This window comes from Hippocampus comes, unplaced genomic scaffold, assembly GCF_001891065.2.
Source record: "Hippocampus comes isolate QL1 unplaced genomic scaffold, H_comes_QL1_v1.1 scaffold63, whole genome shotgun sequence".
NCBI classification, from domain to species: Eukaryota; Metazoa; Chordata; class Actinopteri; order Syngnathiformes; family Syngnathidae; genus Hippocampus; species Hippocampus comes.
In genome coordinates this window covers 94,317-115,854 of record NW_017805987.1, presented here as the reverse complement: position 1 = coordinate 115,854, position 21,538 = coordinate 94,317, and the positions used below count along the sequence as shown (strand labels likewise).

The 21,538-nt window shown below is 43.9% G+C and overlaps 4 protein-coding genes across 11 annotated transcripts in view; 2 read left to right on the top strand and 2 right to left on the bottom strand.

Moving 5' to 3' along the window:
• The window catches only part of fbxo18 (F-box DNA helicase 1), an 8,425-nt gene extending 5,464 nt beyond the window's left edge, over positions 1–2,961 (bottom strand). Inside the window, 10 exon segments of the mRNA XM_019891760.1 lie at position 1; positions 4–111; positions 179–270; positions 799–873; positions 1,095–1,276; positions 1,353–1,500; positions 1,574–1,710; positions 1,844–2,253; positions 2,344–2,490; positions 2,569–2,961. The exon segment at position 1 is cut by the window's left edge and continues 160 nt beyond it. Coding sequence (XP_019747319.1) covers position 1; positions 4–111; positions 179–270; positions 799–873; positions 1,095–1,276; positions 1,353–1,500; positions 1,574–1,710; positions 1,844–2,253; positions 2,344–2,490; positions 2,569–2,587 — 1,319 coding nt within the window. The 5' untranslated portion in view covers positions 2,588–2,961.
• Positions 2,962–3,392: 431 nt separating this feature from the next.
• nudt5 (nudix (nucleoside diphosphate linked moiety X)-type motif 5) lies at positions 3,393–6,718 on the bottom strand. Of its 4 annotated transcripts, none has more exons than XM_019891907.1 (10): positions 6,490–6,718; positions 6,245–6,309; positions 6,038–6,105; positions 5,917–5,969; positions 5,730–5,837; positions 5,526–5,621; positions 5,345–5,446; positions 5,109–5,117; positions 4,240–4,293; positions 3,393–4,131 (listed from the first exon to the last, which is right to left on the bottom strand). In XM_019891907.1, the coding sequence occupies exons 2-10, from the start codon at positions 6,299–6,301 to the stop codon at positions 4,022–4,024; spliced, it is 657 nt and encodes a 218-aa protein (XP_019747466.1). In that variant the 5' UTR covers positions 6,302–6,309; positions 6,490–6,718; the 3' UTR covers positions 3,393–4,021. The 4 variants fall into 4 exon arrangements, with proteins under 4 accessions (XP_019747466.1, XP_019747465.1, XP_019747463.1 ...); XM_019891906.1 differs by lacking the exon at positions 4,240–4,293 and adding an exon at positions 4,979–5,032 and having other exon boundaries at positions 6,490–6,716; XM_019891904.1 differs by lacking the exons at positions 5,109–5,117; positions 5,345–5,446; positions 5,526–5,621 and adding exons at positions 4,370–4,378; positions 4,606–4,707; positions 4,787–4,882 and having other exon boundaries at positions 6,490–6,708.
• A 451-nt stretch (positions 6,719–7,169) lies between these two features.
• Positions 7,170–10,660, top strand: cdc123 (cell division cycle 123 homolog (S. cerevisiae)). Of its 3 annotated transcripts, none has more exons than XM_019891903.1 (13): positions 7,171–7,287; positions 7,487–7,558; positions 7,653–7,713; positions 7,890–7,922; positions 7,989–8,084; positions 8,156–8,262; positions 8,339–8,390; positions 8,479–8,554; positions 9,134–9,256; positions 9,355–9,383; positions 9,479–9,583; positions 9,650–9,787; positions 10,162–10,660. In XM_019891903.1, exons 1-13 carry the CDS (start codon positions 7,214–7,216, stop codon positions 10,204–10,206), a joined length of 1,011 nt encoding a protein of 336 aa, XP_019747462.1. In that variant the 5' UTR covers positions 7,171–7,213; the 3' UTR covers positions 10,207–10,660. The 3 variants fall into 3 exon arrangements, with proteins under 3 accessions (XP_019747459.1, XP_019747462.1, XP_019747461.1); XM_019891902.1 differs by having other exon boundaries at positions 7,172–7,287; positions 10,159–10,660; XM_019891900.1 differs by having other exon boundaries at positions 7,170–7,287; positions 9,479–9,787; positions 10,159–10,660.
• A 2,051-nt stretch (positions 10,661–12,711) lies between these two features.
• camk1da (calcium/calmodulin-dependent protein kinase 1Da) overlaps positions 12,712–21,538 on the top strand; it is a 31,795-nt gene continuing 22,968 nt past the window's right edge. For all 3 annotated transcript variants that reach the window (XR_002170741.1, XR_002170740.1, XM_019891854.1), the window contains exon 1: positions 12,712–13,113. Coding sequence is in view for 1 of the 3 variants with exons in the window: in XM_019891854.1 (XP_019747413.1) it covers positions 13,016–13,113 (98 nt within the window). In the remaining 2 variants the exon portion in view is untranslated. The remainder of the gene's footprint in view (positions 13,114–21,538) is intronic.

The following is a 21,538-nucleotide window of genomic DNA, read 5'->3' as shown; positions in this document are numbered from 1 at the left end:
GAAACCGTTGCGAGGACTCGTACGCCCACGACTCGTTGAATGCCACATACAGGAAGCGAAGTTGCGGCTGCTGCTCGGCGTACTTGATCAGTGTGGTCGTCTTCCCCGTACCTTGGATGCAAAAAGGTGCGTTAGCCGATTTGGTTTGCTCGCAAACTGTTGAGTGTGTTCGACGGACCGGCAAAAGCGACAATCTTCACCACGTGGTCTTGCTGAATATCGTGGCTGAGGATGTGCAGCTGCTCCGAGGTCATCTTCATGCGCGAGCCCCTGGCAGGAACACAAAAACATGCCTTGATGCATGAAATACCGTATTGGCCCGAATATAAGACGGCCCTGATTATAAGACGACCCCCTCTTTTTCAAGACTCAAGTTTGAAAAAAAAAACACTTTTTGAACACCAAATTAATTTTTATACAGAAAATAATTACAGTACATCTGAAACAAATGATTATTATTTTTATTTTTCTCCTTTGTGCTACCGCTATTTTTATTTTTATTCTTCGTGACAGGGGTTAGCTTTGGCCTGGGGAGTCAAGTTCAGCATTCGCTTCAATGATATCTGGCGCCATCTAGCGTCGTGAATGGGTATAATGTCTAGACCTCAAATATAAGACGACGCCCACTTTTTCAGTCTTATTTCAATGCAAAAAACACTGTCTTATATTCGGGCCAATACGGTAGTCCTGGTCGGAAGCTAGACCATTTCTTGATCGCTCAGGGACGTTTTTGCTTTGAAAATCCAAATCACAAAGCGTAAAAGCAAATGTGATCAAAATGTAAATGGATGGTCTCACCTGTCGTTCGAGGAGCTAACAGAAAAGGGGCCGTTCTCCCTCAGGTGAAGAACATAGTAGATGTTGTAATGCAACCTGAAAAGCCCTCCCACAAAAAAAGGATTGAAATTACCAGGGACCTTATTGTGGCATCTTTGGACATTTCAGAAAGAGCATTATTAAAAAAATAGTGAAGCCAAACTATTTGTAGACAAATTAAAAAGTCAATTTTCCATACTGTGCACCCATTAAGATTCAAAAGTAAAAAAAAAAAAAAAAAGCATTCAGGATAAATGGCGTTGGCAACGGGCCCTCACCTCTCGCTAATCTTCACCTTGTTCCTCACGGCGGCGAGCAGCGTCGTGGCCATGTGACTGAGGAACTCGGTGACGGCGCCGTACGACATGCAGCCGTTCAGCAACATCACCAAAGCTTGCACGTCATCGACGCTCTCACTGAGGAGTAATATCACCGCCATGGCTGCAAACGGGTTGGGGCCCTTTTAGGGAGGATCCAACACGTTCATGTAACCAATGCGCATATTACATGACTTGAGGAGAGTGTGTCAGCTGAACCTCGATATTCAGATTTTGGCATTTGGGAACATTCCGAATGCGTAATCTGATGGAAGCCTCCGCCTGAGGAAAAAAGCGATGTTTCTTCACATGCTCCAGAACTTTGGTCGGATCCACCCTCTCGCCGAACTTGTGGCGCGCCATTGAACTGCCGTCGAACAAGGAGCACTCGATTAATGTTTGAAAAGCAGACCAGGCAAAAAATAAAAAATAAAAATTACATAACGAGGTTCCGGATGCTGTGTTGTGACATTGCTGGCTTCATGACGCCGCTCTCGATCAATGAGGAGCCGACCTCCGCCACAGTAACCTCTTCGTGCATCAGGTAGCGATAGTATTGCTTCTTGAACGGCATAAACTGCAAAGAGAAAACCATGAACAAATGAATGGAATATTCATGAGGGACTTGACACGCGATGAAATTCGTTGACGGTCAAGGGATGGACACTAGAATAGTATGAAAGAAAAGAAGGAAGTATGGCGTATCTCACCGTGGCATCCTCAATGATGTCGCGCCAGCGGTGGCACACGAGTCTGGCGCTCCTGTACAGGTCTCGAGCAGGAACGAGGCTGAGAACCTGCCTGAGCACCTCCTCTGGGAGGTCGTCAATACAACCCTGAGGCTGCAGCAGGTCCTTGCTGCTGCCCAGGAGCCCGTAGGCGGCGTCCGGCAGGGCTTCCACCTCCGGCTCCTCGTGCACCAACTTGTCTGAGCAGTCGAACTCATCTTCAAACATGTCCGCCGTTATTCCCTCTAAGTAGTCCATGGTGTTAATTTCAGGCTCCTCTTCGAGGTCTGTGGGCAACCACTCCTCATCCACACTGATCTCATCTTCCGGTTCATCATTGAGTCCATTTGTGCATGTGGGAAAACAGTTTTCCGCAGCGGAGGTGACTGATGCTGTCATAAAATTTGAAGATGACACGTAAGTAATGTCGCTGGAGGTCGTCAACTGTCAAATTGTAATATAATATAATGCAATGCAATCACCACAGTTCCGTCTCTTGGTAGTCCTCGGGTTCAAACCGGAAGTGCTGCCTCCGCTTCTGCTGAAGTTTTGAGGATTGATGAGGGCTTCGAGACCTGTTTCGCTTTCTTGCAGTTCGTCTGCATTCAAATGCCTCCTCTTGGCCCTTCCTTGGAACAAACAAATAATGTCAAGTAAAAAAAACAAAAAACACATTAACAATAATTGGACTTGTGTTGGGGAATTACCTTTAACAGCCACTTCCATGTTCTTCTTGTCTTTTGTTCAGGATATACCGGACCTGCGTTTGAAAAACGACATTTGGTGTTGCAACTACTGACAGGTGGGAGCTAAACTTTTGCAGGCGCTCATGACACATATCATGAGTCGCCTTACTTCGTTAAAGCATTTGACTATAAATAAATACTTGTTTGGAATGTGACGTCAGATTGAGTGAGTTTCAAGTAAATCGGAGCCGAAGAGTTGTTTTGACGGAAGTGATGTCGTCGGACGCGCCTGGTCGCTTCCGTCTTTGCTTTGTGACGCTTGCTGCCACCAAGTGGAAGGAAGGTGTAACAGCAATCTATTGAGGTGTTGCTTCGACTCATTATTTGTTTTGTTTTTTTAATTAATTGGCGTAATTCAATAGTCGTTTTATTAAAAAAATAATACCTCCAAGCAAAAATATATATTTAACATTTTTATTTTTTGGTTAATGTCTTGAGAATAAAATAGATACATCGTATTGGCATTTTCATTCATTTCTTAAATAATTGGGGAATTGGGCATACTTAATTCTAATACCATGAGAATAGATTACAGTTAACTTTTTATATGTATTTTAAAATAAAATAACTTTTAAAAAGACGTTTATCATTTCATTATTAAAATTACACATCTGTAGACATATTTAGGGGCAGAAAATAACATTGGCAAACTTTTGGTCCATTTAGTTTTTACTAGCAAAGCATTTTTTTTTTAACTAGTATTGTCATTAACATAATTAAACATGCTCTTGGATTACACAGTTTGTCGACCATATTTTTTAAATAGAAGACTCACACAAGATCGGAGGCTGTAGTACATTTATTAATTGTGTCGCAAATTCTGGTCCCTGGGGTGAGTACAGCATCAATGTGGGAATGATGGCCTCAAAACAAGGCTGGAGCCACAGCATGGATTGTTCAGCAGGAACTTTTTGCACCGCGCGGTAGAGTTGAAAGTGAGAGAATGAAACCTCAGCGACACGTAAACATTAATAGATGAACAAACATAACTGGAACACTCGAAACATGGATGATTAAGAAGCAACTTACAGAAAAAGAGCCACAAAACCTAACTCTCAAAAGACCTTCACCACTGAGTTTTCAACAGTGTCTGACGTGCACGTCCTACTAAGTTAGTAACAAGTTGTTAGTGTGTGTGAAGGAATGTATTGCAGTAAAAAAAAAAAAAGTAACTTGTAATGTCATAAAAAAAACCTGAAACATCATCTTGATCATACTTCCTATGGATGCGACTATTACCTGAAATTAAACATGGAGTAAACGTTCAGAAAAAAAAATGAGATGTGGGATCCAAACAATGACATCTTAAAATGCAGTCATAATTGTCTGCTTTTTGGGACTTGAAATCGTACAAATTAAAATGGTCTGAAAGAGTTCGGTCCCGTGTCGTAATACTATTTCAGCTCCTGTCGTTTCACTGCTTGAGCACGGGGAGCTCCCTCGGCTTGAAAAAAGCCTGCACCATCCCCATGGCGAAAATGTAAACCTTGGCATCCACCACGATTTCTTCTTTCTTCAGCAGCTCTTACGGAATGAAACGCAGTCAAAGACATATTAAACACGACAGATGCAACGCCCACAAATAGGTGAATCCACGAGTACACTGTTACACGAGAACCGTAAATAGCTTACCGTCTATTTTCGTCTGGAATTCATCAAGAGGTAATAGGAGGACTTCCACGAATTCTGGCGGCGGCGGGAAGGGGAGCCAATTTATCCAGTGACAGGATTATTGTTGAAAATCTTAAAAGACTCCACTTACCTCCATCACCTGAAGCGAAACACAAGAGAAAAATGAGGTAGCCAGCAAACAAAGTCGAGTCTTGGATACATAATAGAACCTTCAGACATCATGTTGTTGTTTTGTCGAAACTGTGCTTTGGAATCGGACAGCTCTGATATCATGTGCGCTGCATTATTCAGCGTCACATGCCGCTATGTTGCCGAAGCGAGCGTGGGTCACAAACGAGAAAAACAAAAGTTGTCACTCTGCCTCACCCAGCTGCTGTGTCGGGTTGATATTCTCCATTTCATCTCCATTGATGTTGACCGTGACAATCTGGGTGGTGCAGTTGGACAGGCCGGGGTCCAGACAAGTCACTTTAAGAAGCGACAACAAGTTGCGTTTCAAATTTGTCGCTCTCCAACTGCGCTAACGTAGGCGATGATGCAACAACACCTGGGGTCACTCCGACGACTTCGCCTTTGTAGCCCGTTTCTTCCTTCAGCTCCCTCAGCGCGGCCGTCGCGGCGCTCTCACCCTCGTCGATCAAGCCTGAGCAGAGACACAAACGTCTTCAACTTCCATTTTATTCTTAGAGAGTCTGAATCCACGACGTACACTGTTACACGAGAACCGTAAATAGCTTACCGTCTATTTTCGTCTGGAATTCATCAAGAGGTAATAGGAGGACTTCCACGAATTCTGGCGGCGGCGGGAAGGGGAGCCAATTTATCCAGTGACAGGATTATTGTTGAAAATCTTAAAAGACTCCACTTACCTCCATCACCTGAAGCGAAACACAAGAGAAAAATGAGGTAGCCAGCAAACAAAGTCGAGTCTTGGATACATAATAGAACCTTCAGACATCATGTTGTTGTTTTGTCGAAACTGTGCTTTGGAATCGGACAGCTCTGATGTCATGTGCGCTGCATTATTCAGCATCACATGCCGCTATGTTGCCGAAGCGAGCGTGGGTCACAAACGAGAAAAACAAAAGTTGTCACTCTGCCTCACCCAGCTGCTGTGTCGGGTTGATATTCTCCATTTCATCTCCATTGATGTTGACCGTGACAATCTGGGTGGTGCAGTTGGACAGGCCGGGGTCCAGACAAGTCACTTTAAGAAGCGACAACAAATTGCGTTTCAAATTTGTCGCTCTCCAACTGCGCTAACGTAGGCGATGATGCAACAACACCTGGGGTCACTCCGACGACTTCGCCTTTGTAGCCCGTTTCTTCCTTCAGCTCTCTCAGCGCGGCCGTCGCGGCACTCTCACCCTCGTCGATCAAGCCTGAGCAGACACACAAACTTTTAAACGTCTTCAACTTCCATTTTATGCTGAGAGAGTCGACTGTTTGGGTCACTCTCATGAAAATACCCTTTTGAAAAGTTTGATCACCTGCAGGAAACTCCAACGTGAAGCATCCCATCGGGGGACGAAACTGCTTCACCATCACCACGCAGTCTTTGTGCAGTGTCCTCTTCAGCAGCGCTATGATGCCAACACCTGCCGGGCACACCTTGTTCAAGAACGAGTTCGATTCCACTCTCAAAATATAAGGTTTGAGAACCCCTCCCCAAAGTACCGTCTGCGTTTGTGTTGGTTTGTCTAGTTGTCCTCCTCACGGTCTCCCAGATCCTGATGGACAAATGCGTAAGGACATAACATAATAAACAAAAACGAGCGATAGAAAAAGATGATCATGCCTGGTGCTTCCAGCAGGGTCCACGTAGGTGGTCTTCTCCAGCTTCACCCATCTCCCTGATGCCAAGAGCTGTAACCAAAAGAAAAAAAAAAGACAGTTTTCTCCCCTTACATTTTCTGAGCGATCCAAAACGCAACTGATGCGTTTACGTGCCAATTGGAGAGGACTGCAGTAACTTGAATAAATTGGAGAAGTTACTAAAACATACCTCTTCTTTAACGACGTGTGGCGCTGTCGTCTCGTTGGAATCTTCAGTGTGGTTCATTGTATTGTCTGAAAAAAAAATTAACAATTCAAGCCACCATTTCGATTAACCCGTAGGATGTTTCTAAGTAAGTAAAAGTAATTTTGTTCCGCGGGCATATGCTGCGCGTGTAAGCTTTTCGCAGCACGGCTGTAAAATTTGAACTTTAAACAGTCATGCGAATTGGGAAATCTGTAAACTAGACTCACGTGAAACCACACCAACCGATCCAGAGAAGATGACGACGGAGTTGAGCGTTCACCCTGTTAGTACTTCCGGGTACCGACAACGCCACCCGATCCCAAACTAGTATCTTGTCAGGTCAAACTAGTTGATTCATAAATCTAATGTTTGGATTATTTAGTTTTTTCCTGTCGTCACGGAAAACCAAATAGCGATAGGGTTTTTTTGAAGCTACGATACCGGAGACATTCTACAAAAAAGATTACTGCGTTATCCTCGTGCATGTCTACGAAATGACAAAAAAATAAATCTGAACTATTTAACCATAAACCTTTCATTGGTACATTAAATAGCCACATCATGAACCTCGAATACCAAGTCTTTAATTTTATGGCTGTAATTGGAGAACAAAGACCCATAAGTTAGAATAAGGATTTAGTCTCAAAGTGAGGTTACAATTTTGGCGCATCTTAATCACGGAACATTTCTGAAGCTGTGTGTAACATTAAAATAACTCCCTGGTGCAGTTCAAAACATTCGACCGCTATTGCAATTTACTCGTTTTCTTTTTTTTGTTTTGGGGGAGGGGGGGTTTAACCACAGAAATATTGAACAAATGAAAATGTCTAGATTTGTTATCATAAGAAATACGCCATAGTCTGTTCGAACAATAAGAAATGAAAAATATATTCAAGAAAAGTGCGGAAGCTAATTACTGACGGACACTGTTTCGCTACGGGAAGTTGCAGCATGAAGAAGGAGCAAGTTGCTCACTGTCAGTTTTCCGTCTGGTATCCGATATTTAAACACCATACAATTAAAAGGTAACACGGTTATTATGTGTGCACGCATGGCTCTGCTACTTTAATATTTTTTTCTTGACCGTAGCCAATTCTAATTTCCAGACATCATCCCCAATCACCATGTTAAGTGTTGTTACTGTGCCCTCATGCTTCCACTTTCATCTGTCGTGACCTCTTAATTCTGTTAACTCTGTTGCTAAGGATTTATTTATTTTTCCAGTCTGATTCTTCCATTGCCTCAAAATGTAATTGATTATTTATTGGACGACGGGACACTGGTAGTCTCTGGGAGGTATGACACACCACAGCAACACCTCAAGTTAAGAAAATGATTGTTATTGTATGAAGTTGACTGCCTTTTTGCATTTTTTTTTCATCTTCACAAGTGACCACATTGCACAACAGACGCATATTAACAGTGATTCGGATGCTGAGGAAGACATTCAGGTAAGGGAAACTGCTATTATTAAGATAGCAATTGCAATTTAAGACAGTTGTTGCCAGTATACCCATTTGCTTGCTATTTTTAGTGACTTTTCCGATCACAGTGTGTTGGATCTGTGTATTTGTGATGTTTTGATCGAGCATCTTTGTAACATTTCCTTTCCTCTGCCCCCTTGCAGTGGTCAGATGACGAAACAACCACCACAGTCACAGTAAGCAACAAAAATCTTTTATGATGGATAATTGCACAACTTGATCCCCGTATGTGTTTCCACCAGGCGCCAGAGTTCCCAGAATTCACAGCCAAAGTACTGGAGGCGGTAAATGCTCTGGGTGGTCGTGTTTTTCCCAAACTCAACTGGAGTGCTCCAAGGGTAAAAAACAAAACAAGATTCTGTGAAGTGATTTTTTCCCTTAATCGGAAAATATTGTGTGTTCATTTTAGGACGCCAACTGGATTGCACTGAACAGCTCACTTCAGTGTCAGAGTCTAAGCGAAATATTTCTCCTCTTCAAAAGCTCCGACTTCATCACCCACGACCTCACGCAGCCGTAAGCCGCTAATACACAAGCATTAGCTTTTATGATATTTTTATTTTCCTTCCAACACTGTGTTGTAATCGTGCAGATTCCTTCACTGCAATGACCAGGATTCCCCTGATCCTGTCATTAATTATGAGGTAATTAAAAAAAAAAAAAAAGTCTGAAAATCAAGTCACGTAAATTTTATTTGTTAAATGTTCAGTGTACAATATTTCCTCTCCTCAGCTGGTCCTGAGAAAGTGGAGCGAGTTGATCCCCGGTGGAGAGTTCCGCTGCTTCGTTAAGGAAAATAAACTGATTGGTAAGTCCAGTTAGCAAGCATGCTTTCTGTCCCAACATGAAAAAAAGAAATGATTTGCTTTAAATGGGCAAGAAAATCAATTGCTCAAAGCTTGTTGGAAAAAAAATACAGTACTGTACTAGAAATGACGAAGCAGTAGGTGGCGCCATAACACCTTAAAATAAAAGCCATCCATTTTCTACCCCAGACTGGTTGCCAGTCAAATTTTTTTTTTCCATCCATTTTCTACCCCAGACTGGTTGCCAGTCAAAAATTTTTTTTCCTGTGGCTGAATGGTCAAAATACAGATTACACATGTAATGATGTTGTTTTGCGTGTGGGCAAAGGTCCAGACAATTTGAAAAGAAAAATGTGTTTGTGGGGCCTTGTATGCATTTTATTGGTACTAAATTTCGCATGCAGTTGAACAGCTGGCCCATTCACATCGTACCGTATTTATTTCATGCATATTTTTCAATTTTGCAAATGGACAAACTACCAAAACCCACAGAGGAAAAAAAAAAATCCACTTGATAACGTATTTATTGTGTTTCCGCCGTCCTGTATTAGTTTTTTTTCTTTGTTTCTATGTGTTGCCAGCCATCAGCCAAAGAGACTACACTCAGTATTATCCGCACATCTTGAAACAGGAGGAGTCCATTGTTCACGCCATCCACCACTTCTTTAGCCAGCACATTCAGTATAACTTCTTGGATGAGGACTGTGAGTATTTACTGATTTATTATTATTTTTTTTTTTTGTCTCGTCACTTTTTAATGTCGAGTTTGAGCACCGTATCAACTTGCGTAACTGTTTTACAGTTGTGTTGGATGTCTACAGAGATAGCCAGGTACGCATGAGCACATTTGTGATAAGCTAAGACATAGGGAGACTCATGTTGATTTTTTTTTTTTCCCCCTCTTTTGTTGTATGTCCGTTTGCAAGGGGAGGGTGTGGCTTGTTGATCTAAATCCATTCGGCGAGGTCACCGACTCCCTTCTTTTCAGCTGGGCGGAGCTGACGTCCGGCGGCGAAATCGCCCAGCGGCAGGTTCGCCCCGTAGCGCTTGCAACGCGATCCCCGTCGCCGCGCAAACTCACCGACGTCTTGTTGCAGGACGGGCCGGCTTTCCGCTACACCACCAGTGAGGTGACGGTGCAGCCCAGCCCCTGCCTGAGCTATCGAATCCCACGTGACTTTGTGGACCTGTCCGCCGGCGAGGACGCTTACAAGCTCATCGACTTCCTCAAGCTGGTGAGTGGCTTGAATCAAAAGAATGTTGTTTTAACAGCGCAGCACATTAAACATCATCATCATCCTTATCACATATGGCGTTTTACATCTTCGGACGTTTTATGATGCAAATACGATCAAGTGGAGTTCAAAATTATTTTTTTTAAGAAGCAGAGTTGGCGCATTTTTTTTTTTACACACACACACACACACACACACACACCTGCACACCCAGTTTATAGCCAGGTTGTCGAAACACGATAATGTAAAGGTAAACACTACATCTTCATGTGCGTATTTAATCAAGCTTTGATTTTTGCTGACTTTTTGACCCCCCCCCCCAAAAAAAAAGCATTGGTATGTTCACTAAACGAGCGTCTCCAACCCAACAGCAGAAAGGCCAACAGGAGGACGAAGAGGAGGACGAGCCTCCGCAGTGACACTCACGTTCCCTGCATGCAGTGACTCGAAGACCGCACCCCCCCACACCCCCAGCTCGTCGTGTGACCTGAAGCAATCGTTCGGGGAGTTTCACACGTGACATAAGGCCGAATTGTTACGGTTACGGTAGATCACGTGGCAGGTTCGATGTCTTGTTTTTCGACTGCACAAATCCAGCAAAACTGCGCCTGTGCCTTCGAAGTCTTGAGCAAGCGTCTTTATTTACCACTAAAGCTCTTGATCGCCCAGTCACTTTTCATGCTTCTTTGCCGCCGTCCTCCCGTTCGTCCCAGTAGATTTAGTCCTTGCAGTCCTGACACACTCATTGCCTCGATTTTTCACGCCCCCCTTCCCCGCTCGTTTTTTTTTTTTTAATGTGTGCTGTTTTCCCATCATGCATCTCTGTAGACCGCGGCCCTACGGAACCCCATTAAACTTCTTGTCATATATCGACTGAGCTGTCACGTCTGGTGCGTGCCGCCAAACTAGCACATTAGGAATTGATTGTGCTTTTACGTAACGGCTCCAATTACGCCACGAGCTTGAATGAGCTCCAAGCGGCCCTCTTCAATTTGCGTTGTGTATTGTGTGCTCGAGTGTGTAGTCGACACCCCCCGCCCCCACCCTCCGCTGGATTGAAATAGCAATTACGGGAGTGTGGAAAAAGCTGGCGAGGTGGGAGTTATGGTTCAAGAGCCCAAGTGCGGAAAATGCGGCTGGTTTATCATCATTATGTGCTGCGGGCAGACACGCGGCTGCAGCGTCCTGCCTTGACCCGTGTCGTGCCTCATACTGAATACGTTTGAATTGTGTCGGAAATCTACTCAATACTGATAAGAGCATTCCATTTAATACACTTAGCAGATGACAATCACGACTAAATTGCGCAGTCTCTCTGGGAGCCATTTAATGCCTTAAGAAAAAAAAAACAACCACCGCTTATATCTTGTTAGTAAAGCGCGAAGTGAATGTGAGGACTTCTACTAACGACCCAGGCTAAATTTAGCCCCTCCCCTGCAAAGTTGTCTCTCAGCCGATATGTATCAGTTCAACACCGAGATGATGCTATCGCCATGAAAACACCTCCTGTCTGTCTCATCAAGGGTGAGTATACCGTGACTCGAGTTGAGAAATCGTGTGCGAATGCTGAGAGGCTGAATAAAAAATTGTAGAATTATATGAAATGATGTGGACGGAGCTGAGCATATATAGAAATTTGGAATCGGGGGGGGGGGGAATGAACAATTTATAGTTGGAATGGCTAAAACCGGTCAAAGGATGTCGAAATTGGAAGACAAACAAATCTTAATTTTTGGCTTTTTTTTTTTTGTTGTTTTGAAAAGTAGGAACAAGTTGAATTGGTCTGAATTTTTGGCTTTTAATTTGAAATGTTGAAATAAAAATTAAGGTCGGGATAAGATAAAGAGGTGAAAAACACACGAACAAATTTGGGGTACAAATATAAAATCCTAATCAAGTTAATAGCGTTGACTGACAATATGTGAAGGCTGATTTTCTCCATTGGGGGAACAGGAGGGATGAGGGTGAGGAGCCAGAGGTGTTTTCCTTGGCTACAGCTGAGAAAGGGCTGCAGTGCTTTGCAGCCTACACCACCACCACCACCACCACCACCACCACCTTCTTCACTGCCTCCGTCCATGCAAGTATTAAGGCCAGTGTGTGTTGTCGTACAGCCTGAGATGACCTCTACAGATGTCCTGACTGTGATGATCAGAGCTCACCCCCAGCGCGCTAACATCACTGAAGTAATGGAGGTGGGACGATGCTCACCAAACTGACTGGGGGGGTCAAACATTGTTTGCTGTTTGATTGTGCTGCATTGCTAAAACTGGAAAGGCGCTGACAGCTTTTCAATTAATCTCCAGGTGACAGCATATGTTGCGTGAAGTGTGACAGAGGCGCTGAGGTACATCCGGAAATGGCAGGGACTTGCCTTCAAAATATAAGCTACAACAGAAAAACTGAGCGCATGTTCTTGCTCGAAGGTACATTTAATTTTTAAAATGGCCAATTGGGCCGTGTCATTTGGAGATGAGGAAGAGAGTCAAAAAAGTGTAGTGTAAATGAAACAGCAATGCTTGGTGCCTGATTTGGTTAAAAATATTGAGTCTAAATTTTTAAAACATGTTTTTTCCCCAAATTTTAAGACTTGAAATGTCATCCGAGTCAGGTTTGACCCATTTTGACAGCAATTAAAAAAATGCTCTAAATGTCAGTCTCTCTTCCTGAAATGTAAGGAAATTTATTAAAGTCACCCAGAATACACTGAAATAATTTTTCATGTCACTGTTTCACAGTCATATTAAGTTCCTGTCCAGTGAGGCTGTTGTGGGTGAAATTTGAGTCTTACCAAAATGGACCGATGATCTACCGGTGTGAGCTAAATCAAGGAAATAGTGTTTATGTGGAATCTCTGAACAGTGAAAGCGTAAAAATAATTAAAATATAAAAAAAATAAAAAAGTTCATGCTACTACACTTATTTTTAAACGCCGCGGCAGGAAGTTGCAGCACGCCCGAGTACTTGACAGCCAGGGACGAGGAAGAGAAGGAGGCGGGAGCGAGATGGAGAGGGGGAGGGAGACGAGAGGAGCAGGGACACGGCAACCTGCTTGGAGGACTCACATGGTCCTACCGCAGTTCAGTACCAGATCCCGGGACAGCACTCTCAAAACTCGGAACCCTCACCTTTAGTTATTTACATTTATATCCTTGTTTTTAATTTGTTTTTTTTCACCCGCATCTGTCCCTCTCCCCGGCTACCCCCCGTCCGGTCTTAGGCAGCGCCATGGCTCGGGAGAACGGAGACACCAGCGGGGGGGAGACTTGGAAGAAGCAGGTCGACGACATCAAGAAGATGTTCGATTTGAAGGAAGTCCTCGGGACGTGAGTAGAATCAACTTTGACCGCCCTCGACGGTTCCTCGAGCATCCATGCTAGCGTGCGAATAAAGTGACTTTGCGGTGACATCATTGGACTTTAGCACCGGACCGTCAAATATTCTCATTTGGGATCATGGGCTACAGTTGCGGAGCCTGAACAGGTGTCAGTAATTAATTTCTAATGCCTTATAAATATATGTATGTATTTTTAATCGAGCTAATTGCTATGATATCTTATTTACAGTCAAATACTGTAAATATTTTCACAATATTCATAGAAGTCAACGAAGAGGTATGACGATATGACTAGGCTATTAAAAATATTAATAGGATAATGTTATGGAGAACTTCTTTACTTATGTTGAGAATTTGGGTCCTTAGTTAGCGGCAGGATGGGTAACCCACTTGATTTTAGCGGTTTGACAGTTCCAGTGGTGTTAAATTGAGCACAGGTAATGTTAATTTTCTATATCCTTGTCCAGATTATGAACAAAAGGATTAAATGAAATCATATACGGGTTACAAAGTTTAGTGTATTCATTTGTGTCAACCTGCTGCCCCATGAGTTCATGGTTGACAAGTTAAATTGACTACTGGACAAAAGGTTCATGAAACAAACCTCAAGACTTTTGCTCAACGCTGGACACATACGCTCGCGCAGCAGTCAAGTTGTTCATACGTCCGTCGCACAATTCGGAGGGCCGATGGTCGAATCTCAACCTTGTTGTCCCTAAAACATTCATGTGAACAGAAGATCCTAAATTGTCACCAGGGCAAAAATGGGTGGGCGGACGGAAAACATATGCTTGTCGGAAGTATTAATATGCATACATTTAATTACGTAGGGGCAACAACCATGTGATTAATTCTCGGGGATTTAACAGATGTTGTCGTATTTCATTTACAGTATTTTTAATAACAAAATTCGTGAACGCATCCGAGTTTTCTCTATTCTCAGTGCCCAAATATACGGAACAGAAGTGGCACCATAACATGACTCGTTTTTAGCATTTGTACGTGCAGCCCTCTGTTCAAAACTCATCTTTTTGCCACATTTCCTCACTATTGCCCGAGGAAAGGATTCCTGTTGATGAGAGCAAGCAAGGTTTTAACTAACTGAAGAAAGCCGCTCTCCCTCCACACCAGCGACAGTTGTTGTCACAGCCCTTACCCCCACTTGAATTGACACTCGTGTGTCTTGAGAGGGATGTTTCTCTCTTCCTCTCTCTCCTTTTTTCTGCCTCCAGGCTCTCCATAATCCCCACAACCAGTCTCTGTCTGCTGTTTTGTATTTGTTTTTTTTCCTGCGACTGGTTTGGAAGGCAGCCTCAAGGAGCGGAGGGGGGTGGGGGTGGGGTGCAGATTGGGATTAACAGTGTTGGGATTTAGAGGGAACTTCAACCTGAATACAATAGGAAGATTTGGGCAGGTAGTTGTCATGAGGCTTGACTTGGGCTCTCCAAAAAAAAAAAAAAAAAATCTGAAATAGCCCTTGCTGTAGCCACATATTAACTCAACAAAACTGCCAGTTTCGATGCAGCAGCAGAATCGAACAAGGGGGTGGCAAACAAGAGGTCACGGAGGAGCGGTTTTTGATTAGCGACAGAAATGAGTTGTCGTCCCAAAGGTGGCCGCTTGATTGGCTGGCTAGGGATGACAAAGAAGTACGACAATTCATTTTGATCAGCAGCTCGTGCTTACGGGGGAGCGTTGTTTAATGAACATTTTCCCGTGACTCAAGCTCGACAGGATGTGATGTCGCCCATCCATCCCATCAGGCTCCGCTCCCCCGAGTGGGTCACACTGTCCTTGACATAATGACTGCGTGTGTGTGCGTCTCCTATGAAGTCTGCCTTGGGACTATTTCCTGTCGAGTATTTAGGCAAGGTTCAAAGAAAAAAAAACTAAATTTGATTTGGGAAAAAAAGTCATAAATAAAATTAAATGAAAACGAATGTTCTTAAAAAATTTGATGACTTTGAACAGCTGTAAGACTAACAGTTGATGAACAAAGATGTCCCACATTTTCAACTTTGTCAATTAATTTCATTTGGAAGAAGGAAGTTCAAACTGTCATTAGGAAATTGTAGTTAACATCTTACACAATGCAATTTTTTTTTTTTTTTGAAGTCATGCAATCAAAAAATACTCCATCTGTAAAAACAAACTAAAACTAATAAAAATTAAATGGAAGCATTAAAAAAATTAAAACTACAAACTAGTCAAAACCAACTGAATTAAAAAAAAACCCACAAGTAAAAACAAAATATAAAAACGATGCTCACTGTAAGTAAAAATCCCAAAAGATGATAACCCTGACACATACACGCACGCAGTGTACTACATTCGTGTGCTGCCGTGACTCTAATGGATTATGATTGAATGAGTGACATCAGGAGACTGGAGTCAGTCACGTTAGCGAGTATTAGCATCTCCTCCATGCTCCTTGCGAGTGTTTCCATTCTGTATTTGCGTGTTTGACCGTTTGTCCTGTTCACTCAACGACTGGATTTTATTTTATTTTTTTTCCGTACTTAACTAGACGTATCTGAAGATGTTGGCTACGATCGTACGACATTAGCCTCTTCTTTGTAATACGTGTCTTGCACGAGACTCTTTTTGGGTGTCACCTTACCCGCGTGGGGGGCGTGTGCCGCTGTCCACTCCTCAATAATTCAATACTTGGGTTCCTGTTTTTTATGGGGGGGGGGGGGGCTCTCACCTGCACCACTCAGCAGGAAGCGCGAGAGGACAGGGGTCTTAAAAAAATATTTTTTAAAAAATCATGCAGGTTGGCTGTGTCCTCTGACTATTTTTTTTTATGTAGCCAAGTGTCAACGCATGAAAGGGAAAGACAAAGTGTGCGACTGCGCCCGTGCGACGTGTGCAATAGATAGCGCTGACGGTAATGCATTGTGCGAATGTTGCCGTGCCACCCAGAGCACGCTGCCCTTAATTGATGCTCTAATTCCCCGCTGCTGACTCAATTCCCACCTCCTGTTTCTGGGTCCGCCGAGCACCCACCGGCACCCACTTCCACACTTCCGCCTTGATGTGTGTACGTATAGTTCGTTCTTCATATGTCTCTTGTTGCTCGACCCCTCTTGAACTGCTCGAATTGTGACCAAGATGTCTTTTGTGGCACAGGGCATTGCTTACTTGGTGATGATGCATTCAGGGTCCTTTCGCTTATCTGTCCGGCAGCTGGATGAAGAATTGATGTGTACACTATGGCATTTTTCCTGAGTTGGCGGTGTCTTTCTTATTACTGTTGGCAACCTTTGTTCCCTTTTGCTGAAAGATATTGGGAAAAGCCAAGGCTGATTTTTCTTTTCTTTTTTTCTTAAGTTGATAGCAAAAATTTGAGTTAACAGAGTGCGAGGCGGTGGCAGCAAAATTCTCATGAGGGTTTTGCAGATAATGAATAATTCTTAAAAAAAATATATAGACCTTGTGTGTTCTTCAAGTAGTTTATCTCCACTCCCGGTGGAAGTGTACTGACTACAACTCCATATGTTTGCTAGCGTAATGCTAACATAAAATGCAAAATGCCATAGACGGGCTAACAAAACTAGCATTGATGTCGCTGTCGTCAAAACTGAAAGCAAGAAGCTATTTTAACATAAATGGAATAGTAACAAGGGTTGACGATAACTGCACAGACATATATTCTTTATCCTCTGCAAAAAAAAAAAAAACAAACAAATTTTCCTGCGGCTTACTGAGCGATTGTGACCTTCTTTGAGGTTTTTTTTGTTTTTTTTTTTGAGTTTTCATTATTTATATTTTGTAAAGAAGAATACTGTAGCATGCTATTTGCTTATAATTTTTTTTTTTTTTTTGGGTGGGGTGCGGGTGTAGTTCTGTGCTTTACCGAGTGCCATTCAAGCAATCATTTAAAGTCCATTCAAAGTGGAAAATAACGATCAGGATTTGACAATCTGACAGTCCACAGCTGCTTATGTCTCATCCCAAATAGATTTTTTTTTTCAGACACCTTTTACCCTCACAGCGGTGGATTGTATCGTGACTCAATGTGAACATTTGAGTCTCACACATGCGCGCAGGCGCGCATTAATGACCATAAACTATAGTCCATTATCGGATCGGGGCACTATTTTTAAGCCTGTGAGCAATCGCATGCGGCTCGTAATGGCCTTGGAGCTAAAAGCTCGGTGACGACCGTGTGTACGGTGGCACGGGGAGAGGTTGTTTAAGTCTACATCATGTGTTAGTCTTTTGAGAGGGAAAAAAAAAAACAAAAGAGCTTGGGAGGGCCGTTTTTAAACAAACGGAGCTCGTTTTTCGCCCGTGTAGTCATCAGTCCCCTTTTAAAGTGGGGCAAAAAAAAAAGAAGAAAAATACAATGAAGGTCTTTGGGGGCTTTCTCATTACTTCAGGTCCACCACGCAGACATCTTGCGTCGTCTCACAGCAAAGTGAGAATAGAAGAGCAGAGAAAACGGAGAATAAGGTGCATTTTCGTTTCCTCACACAAAAACAAGAGATGACGTGAGGGTTGGAACAAGCGTCCAATACATTCGGTCTTCTTCCAACGCTCATCCATTTCAATCTCAGCTGGCACGACCTGTTCTGATCCCCTGCTGTGTCACTTAAAGGGAGATAAAAAAATCGGTTAGCATGTCTACAAATGCACTGATTATTTCTTACGGCTGGTTTTTTTTTTTTTTTTTTTTTTTTTTCTCTCCTTTGCACAGAAGTGACAGTTGATCAACCAGGGTAGTGCCATCCTTTTCTTCGGCGGAAGTTCCTTCCTTGCGCCAAAGGGACGACGGTAATTGTGTGGCTGCTATCAGTAATCGTGCAGGTACACGCTTGTTTTTGTCAGATAAAAGAGCATCGGCAGAAACAACCGGCCGTGTAGATGCAGCCCCGAATATGAATGCCGTCTCCATCCCCCAAAGCACTGTACGTGTCCTACCTAGAACATTCAAATTAACACAAAAAGCGGCAATGTTTGCTGTACAAAAATCACCTTGAAGTCCGATTTTTGCAAACCCATGTTGGCTGACAAGCAAATTTTAAACGTGACATGATGAGGACCAAACCGATTTTCATCTAATCGCAAAAAATTCAACCGTGGTGCCTTCTATTTTCTCACCCCTACTTGCGAAATGTATTCAATACCGCCGCGGTTGCCGTGGTAACAGCCTCGCCCCGCCGGTGTTTTCCCCATCCGCTTTGAATTCCAGCCGCGTGGTTTGACGGCTGGCCCGGCACACACTTTGTCTTTGCGGACAGGCAATTTAAGGCGGACGACACACATTGACGAATTTGGGAGCACTTTCAACACGTTGATACTGTAAATACAGGCGCGCGCACACGCACACACACGCACACACACACACACACACACACACACACACACACACACACACACACACACACACACACACACACATTCCTGTACTTATCACACAGTGAGGACCAAGTAACACGTTCACACACAGCGAGTGCAGGGGGAGCACCTGACATCCGCCGACATCTTTACGTAAATGTAACATAAATTTTGACAACTTTTTGGGCGTCACCAACCGACCGTTGCTTCTCCAGCGCGTCGATGTGATGACATCAGCGTCGTTTGGTTGGATTCTGGCGGCCATGTTGCAGAACCCTCTTCAGGCTAGAGGCTCTTGGCAGACCTCTCGCTTTTAAGAACAGGCGCTTAGCTGACGCCATTGTGACGTTAGCGATAATCAAATGATGATTACGTCGGAGCCAGGTTGTAGCTTTCGTTATGATGGTTGAGTTATTCACACCTATTGTGCTTGCCGTGTATGTGAAATGGTGGATTTGGAATTTAATGGCACTGTTTGACACCAAATCATTTTAGATTGCGTTGAACGAGGTTCCCCACGATCGCTTTGCGAACGCTGCGACGAATATTTCGATTCAACTCCACACTGCAGCGTGAAACCCGACGATGGCGTCGCTGATTCAAACCAGGGGTTCCCCTCGCATAGTCTCGCTCCGCTCGTGAGTCTTCTCAATCGAAAATTTCCGAGCTGCAGACGCACCTTTTCGACATGGCGCTTTATTACCTTTTGGCAATATCCCGGGCTGTCAATGGCGGAGATTTATAAGGTCAGGAGCGATTGAATCCGAATCGTCTGTGTATTATTACTCCCGGGGAAGCCCGTGTGACCAACATTGTCAATTCTTTGACAATCTGAGCACTGAATGTCAGTGTCGGTGGGTGAAGGTGACTTTTGAAAGGGTAAATGATGTCTTTTTTTGACATATTTTTTCACCGATTCATTGATTCTCAATACACGGGTGGTGATTCCGCCACGCGTTGCGCCATTCTTTTTTTTTTTCTGTTAATGTTTAATTTTGTCCCACCGAGCCTCCGCGTGCACGTCCCATCTGCCGCGGCATTTGCCGGGCAAGAGTCGAGCGCCGTTCCGGCCGCCCCATATGGCCGATCGCTGGAATGACGCACTTTTGAGACCGGCTCTCTGCCAATGGTGCAGATTTGTTTTCTAATTACACAGAAGAGAAGAGGGCGCGGGCGTTTTTTTTTTTTTTTTTTTTTCCAGTCGAGTTCTGTCATCTTCATCCCCAGCCATTGGAGCCTCAGTGAGCATCCAAGACTATAATTGGCTCTTAATTGCTGCCGTGGCAACAGTACTATTTAAGCCTATGAGCTGTGTGAATGTGCTTATAGTGCACAAAAAGGAGGAAATGGCACGCCGGGGGCTGTTAACTCGCTTTCCCTCATTTCACTCGACAAGTTAATGTTTTTACTAATGGAGCGCATGTGTGTGTGTGTGTGTTTGTGTTGTCTTCTTTTTATGCCCCATTGCCACTGTAATAGAATCTGCGCCCATCACGCCGACCCTCCTGTTGCCATAGTGACTCAGCAAAGCAGTGTTGTTGTTTTTTTTTTTTTCCCCCACATGTAGGTGAGAACCACACAGCAAATCCTTGAAAGGGTTCCGGAGAAGTCGCAAGATGAGGGAAAACCTTATCCTGCGCTGTCCATTTTTTTGATACGGCCCCTCAGGCCAAGATTCGAACCCAGAACCTCTCGGCAGACGCAATAACAACACACTTTGTGCACCCAAAAGCAAAACTTAGACTTCGTTTTATTCGCTCGGCTTTGCTTCCCTTTCGCGAAGGGGCGAGCACGTCGGCCTTTCGGGGAGAGTCATGCAACGTGAAGTGGGTTTGCAGAATGGAACAAAAGCCTCTGTTTGACTTGAAAGCGTTCATTTGAAAAAAAACCCAATGTCATCCTCTACCCTCGCAGCCGGCTGCGTGCAAAAAAAACCCCTTGTTTCATTCTTCTTCTCCTTTTTTCATCGCGCTGCCTCATTCATCCATTCCATCTTTGCGCGTGTGTGTGCGCGCGCGCGCCTGTGTGTGTATGCTTCAATGGCATCAAGACAATGCTCCACAGTTGAAGCCGTTTGGCATTGCAGCCGCATGAAATCAAAGGAGCGTGTGTGCTCATGCTAGTGACGTCAGTACCGTGTTATCACCGGCCTTTCCGTGTCATTATCGGGCCCTCTGCGTGCGTGTGTGTGTGTGTGTGTGTGTGTGTGTGTCCTGCATATGTGCGTCCTTTCAGAGGCAACTGCCACCTCTTTGATTAAACTGCTAATTATTTATATGCCAGCAGCAGATTTACAGGGATGACATTATTCCTTCCTGTGTGACGCGTGTGTGTGTGTGTGTGTGTGTGTGTGTGTGTGTGTGTGTGTGTGTGTGTGTGTGTGTGTGTGTGTGTGTGTGTGTGTACGCGCGCGCGACATCACAATGACTCCCGAAGGCAAGCTGGCTCCATGTTGCGTGCGTTCTCTCTTCATTCATTTATTCAAATCGATTTCCGAAAGCTGTGTTAGTCGAACACGTCGAGGTGAGCAGCGCCGCTCAGCCGGGCGCGAGTCTCAACGAGAGAGCACATGTCTGCCAAACGTGTTGGCCGCCGAGAGATTTTGCTCGAGCGAAAGTGAGCCGTGAACTCGGGAAGTCGTGTCGCTCTTAACGAGAAGAAAGAGGAACTTTGTGGGCTTTTTGTGCACAAACACGTACTCGCTTTTTCAAAGAGATGCTCTGTCTGCGCTTTGTGTCTTTTTCAAGATGACATCCTGCCATCCGGGAGTCGATTTTCAGTTTGTTTGGGTTTTTTTTGTGTGTATTTTTTCAATGAATAATAATTGAGCTGAAGTTGCAGGGATCAAATACTCGGAATGACCCTTTTGTTTACCGATTCTATTATTCTTCGCTCGTTTTAGAGGACGTAGGATTGGCCACTGGGGTCAAATAAAACACAACGAGCAGCTTGTTCAGCTTTTATTTGACTCGCTCTTCGGTTCCAGACTAGAGTGCAATTCGAAAAGCCAAACACTTTTCCCTTTGCGTTAGTCTTTAATAGAAATGAGATTAGTGTTCCCCGGCAACGAG